This window comes from Tetrao urogallus (genome assembly GCF_951394365.1).
Source record: "Tetrao urogallus genome assembly, chromosome: 15".
Lineage (NCBI taxonomy): Eukaryota > Metazoa > Chordata > Aves > Galliformes > Phasianidae > Tetrao > Tetrao urogallus.
In genome coordinates, this window is record NC_136828.1 from 8,563,140 (window position 1) to 8,575,938 (window position 12,799).

The 12,799-nt window shown below is 57.7% G+C and overlaps 2 protein-coding genes across 4 annotated transcripts; one reads left to right on the forward strand and one right to left on the reverse strand.

The window, feature by feature from the left end:
* Positions 1 to 270: 270 nt before the first annotated feature.
* MLST8 (MTOR associated protein, LST8 homolog) lies at positions 271 to 4,540 on the reverse strand (the record flags this gene model as incomplete). Of its 3 annotated transcripts, none has more annotated exons than XM_079542773.1 (8): positions 271 to 389; positions 915 to 1,078; positions 1,264 to 1,388; positions 1,558 to 1,710; positions 3,677 to 3,752; positions 3,829 to 3,991; positions 4,058 to 4,106; positions 4,412 to 4,540. In XM_079542773.1, 8 exons carry the CDS (start codon positions 4,538 to 4,540, stop codon positions 271 to 273), a joined length of 978 nt encoding a protein of 325 aa, XP_079398899.1. The 3 variants fall into 3 exon arrangements, with proteins under 3 accessions (XP_079398899.1, XP_079398898.1, XP_079398897.1); XM_079542772.1 differs by having other exon boundaries at positions 4,058 to 4,109; XM_079542771.1 differs by having other exon boundaries at positions 3,829 to 4,009; positions 4,058 to 4,109.
* Positions 4,541 to 7,391: 2,851 nt separating this feature from the next.
* LOC306952058 (hexosaminidase D-like) lies at positions 7,392 to 10,499 on the forward strand (the record flags this gene model as incomplete). The annotated part of the gene is made up of 13 exons (XM_079542692.1): positions 7,392 to 7,486; positions 7,594 to 7,819; positions 7,905 to 8,014; positions 8,294 to 8,381; positions 8,577 to 8,741; positions 8,818 to 9,001; positions 9,098 to 9,169; positions 9,296 to 9,500; positions 9,578 to 9,660; positions 9,742 to 9,820; positions 9,913 to 10,014; positions 10,125 to 10,214; positions 10,316 to 10,499. 13 exons carry the CDS (start codon positions 7,392 to 7,394, stop codon positions 10,497 to 10,499), a joined length of 1,683 nt encoding a protein of 560 aa, XP_079398818.1.
* Positions 10,500 to 12,799: the final 2,300 nt, after the last annotated feature.

Here is a 12,799-nt window from a genome sequence, read left to right on the forward strand (position 1 = left end):
CTCCAGCAGCTGCTCTGCACCCAGCTCCCCTCAGTGGCACTGTGCCTCCCATTCCCTTTTGTCCCAGCAGCCTCCCTGGGAGGCCAAACACATTTCAGTAATGGTCTGCCTGAAGCTGAAGTCTGGTGTTGCTCCAGGCAGCTGCCAGAGTGAGTCCTCTCCACCAGGGGAATGGGGATGGCTACAAGCACATCTCAGGGTCCAGAGAGGATGCTGGCTGTTTTCAGACAAGGGAAAACAAGCAGAGGTCCTTTTGTTCCAATACAATCGTTATCCCAATACGCTGTCATTGAAAGCAAGGCAGACGACTGCTTTTTGGTGCCCACTGTATTCTCTCTTGATCTCTCCAGTTTCCACACACCACAGTCTGGCCAAGTTATCTGAAGAGGCTGGAACAGAATGAGAAAAGAGGAGGGAGAGATACTGTTACACTTCAAGTTGTTTTGTTTTTTTTATTAGAAGAAATACTGTCCTCTTACTTCATTCAACAGTTATGAGCATTGATGGTGATAGGCAAGGGAGCTGTGCAGAGCAAGAAACCTGGTGTTTCTGTATTGGGATTTTCAGTAATTCAGAGAGAAATTACTGTGGAAATTATAACGTTTTGAAAGAACTATTGTACTGCAAATGCTGCAAGCAGCATGTCTACCAGGTGAAATGAACTACACAAGAGGATCATCTCTCCAGTTTTAACAGAGCATCTGTTGCCTCCTATTATAGCACAGGCTGAAAGCTGAAGGGATTTCATACAGTGCAGTGGGCGTGAGACTGGGTGCTCTAACAGAGGAGTCTTCTTTTCTTACATACACGGGTGCTCTAGGGTTTGGCAGTGTTCCACCAAGAGAACCTGCTAGGTCCTGTGTCACCATCCAGCACTGCCCCACCAGCCTGCAGGCAGGAAAGGAGGGTCTCACCTGTGACAATGTACTGTGAGTCTCCAGAGAAAGCACAGTCCCACATCCAGCCACGAGAGGTTTCCCCTGGGTTATTGCTCTTAATGCTCAGCTCTGTCATCAAAGAGAAGTTTGAAGTCCTCCAGATCTTACATGTCTGATCTGCAGAACAGGTAGCCAAGAGCCTGCAAGGATAAGATAGGCACAGGTAATCTTATTAGTCATGCTGTACATTTAAAGGCCTCATTAATGCAGGCCTGGAACAATAATGAACTGAAGCCCTGTGTACTTAGTAATCAGATTTCTTTACCCCGTATCATCTGCCTTACGAGATTCAAGCTGAACTGATCTGGTGGAGGAGCACACTCACGTGGAGTCGGGGCTGAATTTGCACTGCAGGGCGTAGCGGTTGTGTGCTGGGATTTTGGTCTTGGGGATCAGCTGGGTTACCTCCTCTCCGATGCCACCTGTCAGGTTCCACACGTAGCAGTTTCCCTGTGAGGAGATGGAAGGTCTGTGGCTGGCTTTGAGGCCCTTAGCCAAAAGCAGCCCAGACTTTGCGTCCCATCACAGCAGAGCAAAACTCTGTAGTGCATGGAAACTGGCTGCTCTGCCCCACAAGGACAACCCAGAACTGTAAATCCCATCCCATGCCCAAGCTCACCGAGCTGTTAACAGCTGCCATGTAGCTGGCATCAGGGTCAATGTGCACAGAGTTCACGGAGACTTCAGGCTCTGGAATCAGCTGCTCATTGTGGTCTGTTTTCAGGTCCCAGATGTGAATGGCCCCACTCTGGTCACCCACAATTAGCTCAGCCTGCAAGAAAACAGTGACTGTGTCCCTCTGGAAGAACCTCCCAAACAGCAGCCTTGGAGCCGAGGTCCAGAATCAGCCCATCCAGCACCAGAGCCCTGCTATGCTTTAAAGCATTGGGGTCCCCTTCCAATGGACTACTCCATAGCAGAGCTGGGCCTCTGCTTGCTGCTGGGAATAGTTTCAAAGCTCCTGCTCGTAGGCAAACTGCAGCCTGCTGAGCTCCCCATGCGCTGACAGCAAACCAGGCATCAGTCTTACCTTGCACTGTGCAAAAAGGCTGTTTAACTTAACAGAAGTGTTGCTAATTTTATAAACCCCGCTGCAGAGAACAGGTGCCTGGTTTCCAGAACTGTTGTTTGGAGCAGAAGCTAAACAACATCAGCAAAGGCCAAACGATTTACAGCATGTCTGAGCTGAGAGCATGAGGATGTAGTTTGGCCAGTAAACAGCTGAAGCACTCAGGAGCATACAGATACCTAAAGAACACAAGCCTAAGTGGGTTTTTCTCTCTCTCCCCTGCTCCAGGAGCCAGCTGAAGGGCAGTAGCTCTGGCTCCAATCCCTGCTGCTCAGAGCAGCAGACAATGCTGGCAGCTCTCTATTAAAACCAGGACTTTTTATTGACAGACTTATACTGTCCATAATTTTAGCAGAATCCCTAGAGGAGATCAGGTCATCGGGTGCAGCTAATCCTGTACCTGTGACCAATGGCTTGCTTCTGGGGAAGACAATCATCCCTTGATATATTTAGCTGACCGTGTAGTGCAGAGGCATCTCCTGGACACCTCCTAGTCCACTCTTAGCAGCAGTTGCAAGAACAATTCTAACATTGCCATGGTTTTACCCAGGTCATGAGAAATCCCTCCGAGAGTCAGCAGCTCCACAGCATGAATTGCACAGACAGGACGGAGTTATCTGATTAAATACTGCCACCTCTGGGCTAACTAACTGTCCTGTTCACAAGCCATTGCTCCACACAGCCATAGTGATTATTTTGCATGCATGATTTATGTACAATATTTGTTTTAATGCAACACATTCTGAGTCCTATGGTGCTGCAGCAGCAACATTTGGCTGAAGTCCGTTCCAAATGACCAATCTCACGTTTAGTGCAGAACTCAGCATTCTGAGCTTTTATAAAAATCAAAAGCAAAGAAACATTCCTATTATTCATTTTTCAAAAAGGTTTGCTTTGAGAAAAAAAAAACAACTTTATGTTGCTTTGTCTGCAGCTCCCACCCTGCAGTACCATGGATACAAAATGGACCACATGCGTTACAAACACTGCAATGATACACATTGATTTTCACCACCATGCCCACTAATGCATCCCCACCACCCCCATTAGCTTCATTTCCTTAGCCTGAGCGACCTCTCTGACAGCTTCTGAACTGAGTGGTGGATCTCCAGCAAACCCTGAAGACATCACAGACCTAAATGGGGCTCTTGGCCTCTGCTTTTTTCTGCTGGCAGTGCTATCCCCTCTTGTGCCACCTGCTGCCCTCCCATCACATCTGGTTTTATTCATGGGATGGTCTCAAAGGGATGAGAGTGGGACGAGAGGCACTGCGCTGTCTCTGTCCAACAGCCAGCAGGTTAATTAGCACAAACAAGCTCAGCAAAGTCCCATGGCTGCAGCACACGTGCTGATGCCTGCTGCAGGTGCAGAATGAGCCGGACACAAGCCAGGGACATCTGCTGGCTGCCAGCCCTGCTCAGGGATGTTTGCTCCCTGACAGGGGCAGGGACACACTCTACCTGCACCAAGCCTGGTCATGCAGCAGCTGCTCTGCAAGGGAGCAGATGGACGTGCAGCTGGAGCTGCTGCTGCTGATCCTGCAAAGCCACCAAGAGCTGAGTTCACGCAACCAAGACCATCAGCCTTCCCATGGGCTCAGCAATGTTTCAGACTCCCAAGCATTTAGCGAGCATCACCTTTTCCAGGAAAGACAGTGACAAATGCGTACCTGGTTGGGGTGCAGGCAGACGCAGTTAATGGGAGCATTCACTTGGAAGATCCGCTGGCACTGCAGGTTACGAGACCTGCAACAAGAAGACACTGAATGAGCCCACATGAGCCTGCAGAGGAACGTCCCCTTCCAGCAAGCCCTGTCCTCACCTGAGGTCCCATATCCGTGCCATGCAGTCCTCCCCACCCGTGTACATCCAGCGGCCGTCCTCGTGGAAGCCGACGGAGGTGATATTCTTGCTCACGCCGTCGTAGTTGATGACGGGGTTGGGGTTGTTGGAGTTGAGGTCGTACATGCGGATGTGTTGGTACCCTGCGGCGGCAAATAAGGCTCAGCGGTGCGGGGGCTACCAGTGACCCCCAGCACCCCGGGGCTCACCTGCAGCCGCAATCATGCTGCGGTCGGGCGTGATCTCCAGGGCGTTCACCTGCTGCCGGCGGTGCTAAGGGCAGCAGCGGGACCCCACAGCAGGAATCCCTTGTCACACAAACACTCCCTCTCCCATCACACAGAGATCCCACTGCAGCACCACGACCACCCAAACCGGGCGCCTCTCTCAAGCCGGGACCCCCCCCGTGTCACACCGTAACCCCGTGTCACACCGTAACCCCGTGTCACACCGTAACCCCGTGTCACACCGTAACCCCGTGTCACACCGTAACCCCGTGTCACACCGGACTCCCCCCTCCCCAGGTACGTCCCCTCCCTCGCGCCCGCCCCGTGGCAGGATACGGAGTCCTGGTGCTGCACGGTGCGGGTGCAGATGCCGCTGTGCGCCTGCCAGAAGCGCACCGTGTGGTCGTACCCCGCGGTGGCCAGGATGACGGGATCGCTGCCCACCGTGCCCTGTGCCGCGTTCATGGCGGCGGCGCCGCGAGGAGCCGCTCAGGGCTCCCGGCCCGGTGGCGGCCGGCGCGGAGGGCGCGGGAGGCTCTGCGCATGCGCCAGGCAGCCGGCGGCCGCTTTGCGCGAGCGCGGGGCACTTTTCCTCATCGCGCAGGCGCGCGATCGGTGACGTAAGAAGGAGCATGCGCAGAGAGCCGAGCGGTGAGCGGTATGCGCAGGGCGCGGGGGGGTTGAGGCGGGACTGCGGGGTGTAGTCAGCAGTGAGTTACCTGCTCAGCGCTGCCGCCAGGGGGCGCTGTGCTGGAAACGGCCTCGTCGCACCGAGCGGAACGGAGGGAGGGTGGCGGCTGTATGGGGATGCGGGGCACCGGGATGCGGGGTGGGGGCACGCGGGGCGCACGCGGGAAGCACACGGGGCACACACGGGGCACACGTCTCGGGGCCGGCAGGGCTCTGAGCCAGCGCGGAGTCGGGCCCCGCCGTGCCGGTGCCGGTGCAGCGGTGCTGTCGGGCCCTTTAAGGGCGGCGGCGGCGGCCGTGGGGCAGTGCTCGTACCCGCGGCCGTGCTCGCGCCCGAGGGCTGCCCGCCCGGTACCGCACCTACCGGTAAGGGGCGCGCTCCGGGGACTGGGGCTGTCCGGTGGGTACCAGGGATGCCATGTGGGCACCGCACCGGGAGGCGCAGCCGTTCCCCGAGGCGGGCGGTGCATCCCTCTCCCGACACGGCGGGATTCGGGGGGACCGGGACCGGGCGCGGCGGTACCGGGGCTGAGGCGGGGATGCTCCGGGAGCGGGGCTAAGGGCTGGGCTCGGCGCCGTCGCCCCCGCACGCACCGCCGCGCTGCGGCAGCGTGGGCTTCGCATGGCAACGGCGGCGGGACGGCCGGGTACAGCGCTGCGCGGCTCCGGGAGGTAAGCGAGGAGCGGGGCCGGGCGCTGCGGGTGTGCGGTACGCGGCAGGTGGCCCCGAGGTGCGCGCAGCCATGCGCGGGAGCCGCGGCTGCCCTCGGTGCTGCTGCCCGGCACCAGCAGGATCTGATCCGGACAACCTGCGCTCAATTCGAGTTAGATAACGTATATTATAAACGCCCAGTCTTGGCGAACTGACAGCCTCTGTCCAAATATTTATACGCGCTCTGATCAGGAGCTGTGTTGCCATGGCAGTGCAATTAGCACTTGGTCTATTAACGGCCTTCCTGCGGCCAAGAGGTGCTGAGCTCCCCGTACCGCGGGGTCTCAGAGCCCCATGCCCTCCCGCACCCGCACTGCTCCTCCCATGAGGGCTGACGCATCGCTGCCGGGAGCATCCATCGCCAGGCGGGATGGAAATGGTGCAGGGATGGGATGGCACAGAGCGAGTGCCGCCGTTGTCCCCTGTGGCACACCAGGAGCATCACAAAGCGCATCCATGCCACACACGAGGCACATCACACGAGCGCAGGGCACAACCTGCGGCGATGGGCTCAAGGATGCTCAGCACACACCCGCACGTTGCTGCCCTGCCCTGCCCTGTGCCAGGGCCTCGTGCTCTGGGCACAGCGCGCCCCGTGCTGCCCTGCGGGATACGCTGGGTCCGGGTGCAGCGCTGCCCTGCGCTGTGCTGTGCGGGAGGAGGTGTCGGCAGGGATTAGGGTTGCATCTAGAAAAGGGCTAATTCAGAGCCCACGGCGCTGGGCGGATCGCAGCAGCTCTCCCCTGGTGCCACCGTTCTGGCAACACAAACAAAACCTCACAGTCAGCTGAGCGGCTCTGCAGCAGCAGCGACCAAAATCTTTTCTTTTTTTTTTTTTTCAGTTTCCAAATGCAGTCAGTGCTGAATTTAACCCTAGAAGGGGCCACTCGCAGCTGCCTCACTGCTGGGGGGTCTGATGGTTATGTGCAGGAATGGGTGCATGGCATGTGCTCTGCTTCCCCAAGGAAGTGCATTGGAGCTGCAGGTGTATGTGGGTTCTAGAGTGGTTCCTGCAATGCCAGGTATATGGGAACCGATGTGACTCTGTCAGAGCTGCAGCATCCTCCAGAGTGAGGAGGTGGCACCGTGGGGTCCAAGCACTGTGCTGTGGGCCCAAGCACTGTGCCGTGGTTCCAAGCACTGTGCTGTTCCTCTCTGTGAACACAGAGGGGGCCGGGCAAGGGGAACCTGCTGTTTCCTGCATCACAAAGGCTGCCTTTTCTTTGGGATCATTTTCACAGGGTTTAGTGGATCATCATCTCAGGAGTTCTTCCAAGTGGTCTGGGGAGAGGGCGTGGAAAGACATAAAATGCATTTTTATGAATCTTAATGGTGACAGCTCTTTGGAAGGAACTCTTCCCTGTACCTCTCGTGTCCTACATGTCTCATGAGAGATCCAACATCGGTTTAATCCACCATATCTCTCCCACTCCGCAGTGCGTCCTGCAGACCCTGGACAGCACAGGGTGGTTGTGCTGTCAACCTTCTGCCTTCTGTGAGGAAAGCACTGCTCCTCCCACCGGGCTCAGACCTGAGGGTGTTTGCTCCTGCCTCACTCAGAAGCTGAGCACAGGTCCTGGAGGTGCCATGCCTGCCCCGTGATGCAGCCCTGATCCCATCAATCTCAGCAGTGGCACAGGAGCACACAGTAACAGGACCTGCCTCACTGCTGCTGCCTTGTTTGCTTTGGTGGAGCATAAGGAGGCTGTGCTCACAGGCAGAGACAAAGGCACTGGGGCGCACAAGGTAGGAGGGACATGGGATGGCTCCAAGTGTGGCCCTGATGAGGACCAGGGTGGCTGAAGGGGTGTCCCCCTGTCCCTTTTCTCTATGTGCCCTGTGCTTGGGGTCTCTCTATGGCTGCCCAGCCTGGGTGCTGTGGCATGAGCAAACCTCTTGTGTGTGCACACAGCGATGGCCTTCCAGCGGAGCCACAAGCTGAACCTGCTGCGCATTGCTGTGCTGCTCCTCGTGGCCTTGGCTGGCATCAAGTTCCTCTTCCGTGACAGGTGAGGTGGGAGCAGGAGTGGGACACAAAATGGTGTCCCAGTCCTGTGGAGGCTTGGTGCTGGGGGTATACCTCTATGCCTCCCTGGCTCCACTCTGCCCCATGCAGCTTAACCCTGCAGCTTCACAAGCACATCAGCAAGGACAGCACGTTCTGGGGGGATGCGCAGGACTCTGGCCCCCAAAGCCAGGCTGTGGAGGTCCAACCTGCAAAGATCACGGCCCCAAGGCAGGGACCTAAGCAGCAGTTCCCCAAAGACCTCAGTGCCACCGAGATGAGGCTCGTCCACCTGGACCTGAAGGGAGCTGCTCCCAGGGTCTCCTATCTGGAGCAGGTGAGGGTGCCTGGGGACCGGGCAGTCCTGGAGTCAGACTGACCAGGCTGTGCCTGCTTGCTGAGCTCACTTTGCCATCCCACAGCTGTTCCCACTCCTGTCCCAGCTGGGAGCCAATGGGATCCTGATTGAATACGAGGATATGTTCCCCTTCAAGGGGGAGCTGGAGGTCCTGAAGTCCCCCTATGCTTACAGGTGAGCGGGGCTGGTGCTGGTGGGGAGATGGCAGCACCACTGGTGGTAGTGCTGGGTGTGACTTGCATGGGCTGTGCCCAAGATAGTTGTGCTGGAGCTGCATTCATGCCTATTTCCTGCTGTACGGTGTCAATATTTGGGTCTTTAGTTCAGGCATGGAAATCCAGGAGGTGTGGGGTGGAGCAGGGCAGCTGGGGCAAGGCAGGGCAGGGTGCTGCAGAAGGAGGGAATGTTCCCATACACTCTTGCCCCCATTGAGGCTGTCCCTGCCCTCCCCAGTGAGGAGGACGTTGAGTGGATCCAGCAGCTGGCAGAGCTCCACAAGCTGGAGGTGGTTCCCCTGGTGCAGACCTTCGGTCATGTGGAGGTAGGGGCCGGGAGTGCTTGAGGGGGGGCTGAGGGGTGGGATGGGGACCCCGAGTAGTGGAGACACCTCCAGGGTTGGGGCAGCCACAGCACAAAGTGGCCTGGGGCTGTGTCCCGAGTCCCCAGCACCTGTCTTGGGGATGGAGCCCTGGTTCTTGTCCTCCTCCCCCCCATGGTGGTTTTCCTCCCCACACAGTTCATCCTCAAACACACCAAGTACCAGCACCTGCGGGAGGTGGAGCGCTTCCCCAACAGCTTCAACCCCCATGTCCCGGACACCCTGGCATTGCTCAAGGTCATCCTATCACAGGTGATGGAGAAGCACAGGCGCTCCTCATGGATCCACATTGGTGCAGATGAGGTGGGCAGGGGGTTATATGAGACCCAGACATCGCCTGGTGCCAGGCGTGCTGAGCATCCCCAGCCCCCACATACAGGTCTTCCACCTCGGGGAGGGAAAGGACTCCAGGAATTGGATGAGCAGCAACAAGGGTGACACAGGAACCATATACCTGAACCACATCAAGGATGTGCTGGACTTCATCTCCACACAGTACCGGGGACTGCGGGTGCTCATGTGGGACGACATGCTGAGGAAGATCAGTGTGGGAGCCCTGCAGGGTGAGGGGCTGGGGATGGAGATGGGGACAATGTCTTGTCATTGTGGTGGAGATGTGAGTGGTGCCCAGTGTTCATGTCACTGTTCCTGCCCTACAGAGTCTGGGATAGCAAAGCATGTCTCACCTGTGGTGTGGTTCTATGCACCTGACTTTGACGCAGAGCAGATTGGTAAGGTGCCATGCCAGGACCCCAGGGCTGCTCAACAAGAGGGGACAGTCCTGGGGCTGGTGATGCTGCCACTGTGATCTGTCCCTGTCCGAGCTGTGCCTACCACCCTGTTCCCTGCTGCTGCAGGGCAGTTCATCACCAAGTACCTGGAGAGCGGTTTTGAGGCCGTGTGGTTTGCCAGTGCCTTCAAGGGCACCACGGGCCCTACGCAGAGCTGGCCCCCACTCAGCTCTCACCTGAAGAACCAGCTCAGCTGGCTGCGGGTGCGCGAGGCCATGCCGCGCTTCGCCCCGCTGCGCTTCCAGGGCATTGTCCTCACCGGATGGCAGAGGTGAGGGCCGCAATACATGCATGCCATCCCCTACGTGACCCCATGTGAGGCCCTGGCACTGCGTTCCCATCCTGCAGGTATGACCACTACTCAGTGCTGTGTGAGCTGCTGCCTGTTGGCATTCCTTCCTTGGCGATATGCCTCCAGACCCTGGTGAACGGTGAGCTCCCTCTTCCCCCTCTTTCCACACTGCAGCATCCTTGGAGGCTTCACCCCTCTGTTTTGGCATGGCCATCTCCAGGGGGATTCACGGAAGAGACGCGGAGAAAGGTGCTGGAGGTGTTGGGCTTCCACAGCATGCAGCTGGAGCAGAGCACATGGTGCGTGGCCAGGCAGGAAGAGTACATGGAGGGATCGGATGCTGGGTTCACCACCCGTCCTGGGATCTCCCTTCTTCATGCTTTCCCTGCAGTGAGGGAAGGGGAGCGTTCCCTGGGGCAGAAATCTATCACATGGTGGAGCAGGTGAACAGACAGCTGAAGGAGAGCATCACCAAAATGCTGGAGGAGGAAAGGTAACACAGGGGAAGGCTCCGGTTATGAGCATCCCTGCAGCAGAGGGGGCCCATGGGGCCTGGTGTGGTCCTGTGCCTCCTTGCATTCCTATCCCCTTGTGCCTCTTCAGTGCCATCAAGGGCTGGTTCAGCCCCTACCACCGCAAGCACCAGTTTGGCAACCCTCGCAACATGGAGAGCTTTGGCAGCAAGATGCTCAAGTATGTGTGGAGGCTTGGAACACCCCCAGCCCTGCAGGAGGCTGGGAGAGGGTCCTGGTTTGTCTCTGTGGCGTGTTCCCACTCTGCTCTCCCCACCCCAGGCTCCATGAGGAGTGGGAAAGCTTTGTCCGGGACCTGCATGCCCGCCTGGAGAGTATCTACTTCCCTGACACAGTGGAGGAGTGGATGGAGGAGAATGTCAACCCCTACCTGGACCCTCTGCGGGACCTAGTCCGGGATTACCGTGCCATCATCCGCCTCAACGCCCAGCCCAAGGCACCTTAGGGGCTGTGTTTCCCCATGGACTGGGCAGTGGGGGCCATGGGAATGGTCTGTTTGCTGGCCTGCACCCTTCTTCTGTTCAAGGCATGACTGTGGTTTGTTTTGTACTGCACACAGAGCCCTGGCGTGCCCCACTTCCCAATAAAGTATTTTCGTAGATGCTGCTGAGTGATGGGGAGGCTGCAGCTGTGCTCCCTCCCTGCGTGCATAGAGGAAATGGGGCTGGGAGGAACAGATCATCCCTGTCTCATCCTGTGGGGACCCCTGCTCCTCGGGGAGGTCTCAGCTGCTTGGGGCTGGGACTGAAGCTGGTGAGTTTGGTTGAAACATCTACTACAGGCAGAGAGGGGGCAGCCACTGTCCCACAGTGTAGCTGGGCTCCTGGGGCTGGCCATCTCCCTGCAGTACATCACCCAGCACAGTGAAAGTGATGCTGGGGGCAGAGGCAGCAAGGTGAGGGCTGCTCTGGGCTTTTCCATGCCTCAGTGTGCCTCAGTATGAAGGCCTGGCAGCGTCCCCCAGCACCTGCTCCACATCTCCATGGCTGCTTTCAGCAGCAGCAGCCGCCACTGACTCCCTGATGGCTGGGAGGGAAGAGAGCAGCACTCGCTTCCTGCACCGAGCTCTTCCCAAAGCCTTTCATCTCTCCCTTCCTCCCTCTCAGCCAGTGCCTGGAGCCTCCTGTGCTGGCAGTGCTCACTGTGATGTGCCACCCTCCTGCAGCAGTGCTGCATCTAGGGGCTCTGTGTAGTGGGGGGGTGGGTCCCATGTACCCCCAAACCCACAGCTCCCTGAGTGCAGGGCACTGATTGCAGCTCTGTGTGCACGGAGCAGGGATGCAGATGGTTCACTGCATGGATTTCTATTCTGCAAGGACCAAACAGGCTTGGCAAGAGCCTGGAGGGAGCTGCAGGGATACGAAGTTGTCCGAGGCTGCTGCTGCAGTGTGGCTCAGAGGGGCAGGAGGGGTGCACAGCTTTGCTGCTTGGTTCTAGCTGCAGGGATCCTGGTGTCTTGGAGGCTGTGGATAGGAGAGCTTCACTGCAGAGGGCTGTGGGTACAAAGAGGTCTTTGTGGAGAAGACACGGTTATGTCCTTGCATGGTGGCAACTCCCAGCCCAGGAACCCCGCAGCAGTTCAGGTCCCCACACAGCCGTGCAGTGCCAGCCTGTTGGATTAGAGGACAGATTAGGCAGCGTTTTGTGCTGGAAACCTAAATGTCCTGGATTGGAAAGTGGGGGTGGGGAAAAGAGAAGCACTCTGGTGGGGGGTCACCCAGAGCAGGGGGGCTGCAGGGAGAGCCAGGGGCTGCAGAAGGTGTCCTTAGGCTGCAGCCTGAGGGTATGGACGGGCCTGGGGTGGGCAGGGGCATGGCAGTGGCAGGGGAGCTGTGTTTATATTTGGATGTTGCTTTGCACTCCACATCCTTTCTTCTGCTCCATGCACCTCTCCATGTCCTGCAGCTGTCGGTCCCCATATGTTGCTCTCTGGGATATCCTGCAGCTGCTCACCCCTGCTGTCCTGCTGTGACCTGTGCATGTCAGTGGGGTGCCAGCCTTTTAGGGTCTGCAGATTGGTTATCCCTTCTGTCAGTGTGCTTCCGGAGAATGTTTATAAATAAGGTGATAGGTGCTTTATATATATAAACATAAATATTTATGTATGTATAAATAAGTTTGTATATAGGTTATTTTGCCAGAGCTGGGCCCTTAGTGAGGCTTTTAGGCAGTAACTCACCCAAGAGAGAGAAATTTGAGTGTGATTCTGTGCTGTGTTCAGCTCTGACCGGACACCGCTGGCACATTGATGGGGCCATCCATCATCACCCCATTTCCGAGCCTGTTTGCAGCATCTTCATATAGCCAGGTATCACCTCCCATGTCCCGATCATTTAGGCCACAAAAAAATTGTACGGAGACATATGTCACCAGCTACTGCGTCCACGGCAGCGGAAAATTAGGCAGCAATCAGGGCTTTATTTAACGAAATGGGAAAGCTGCTCAGCCCGGTTCCGCTATCAGCCACCCGGGGGCCGGCGGCGGTGACTGCAGACGTCGGGCAGAGCCGGGACAGGCCCTAGGCGGGTGGGGGGCTGTCGCCGGGCAGAGCGGCGGGTTCGCCCCGCTCCGGGGGCACTGATTGCTGCCACCTCCCCCGGACTCGGCACCTTCCCCAGCTCCGGGGAGGGGATCCCCGCGCCCCGCCCGCAGGCACCGGGGTGGCCCCCCCGCGCCTTCCTCCTCTCCCTCCTCCTCCTTCTCCCCCTCCTCCTCCTCCTCCTCCTTTTCCTCCCCCCGTGCAGC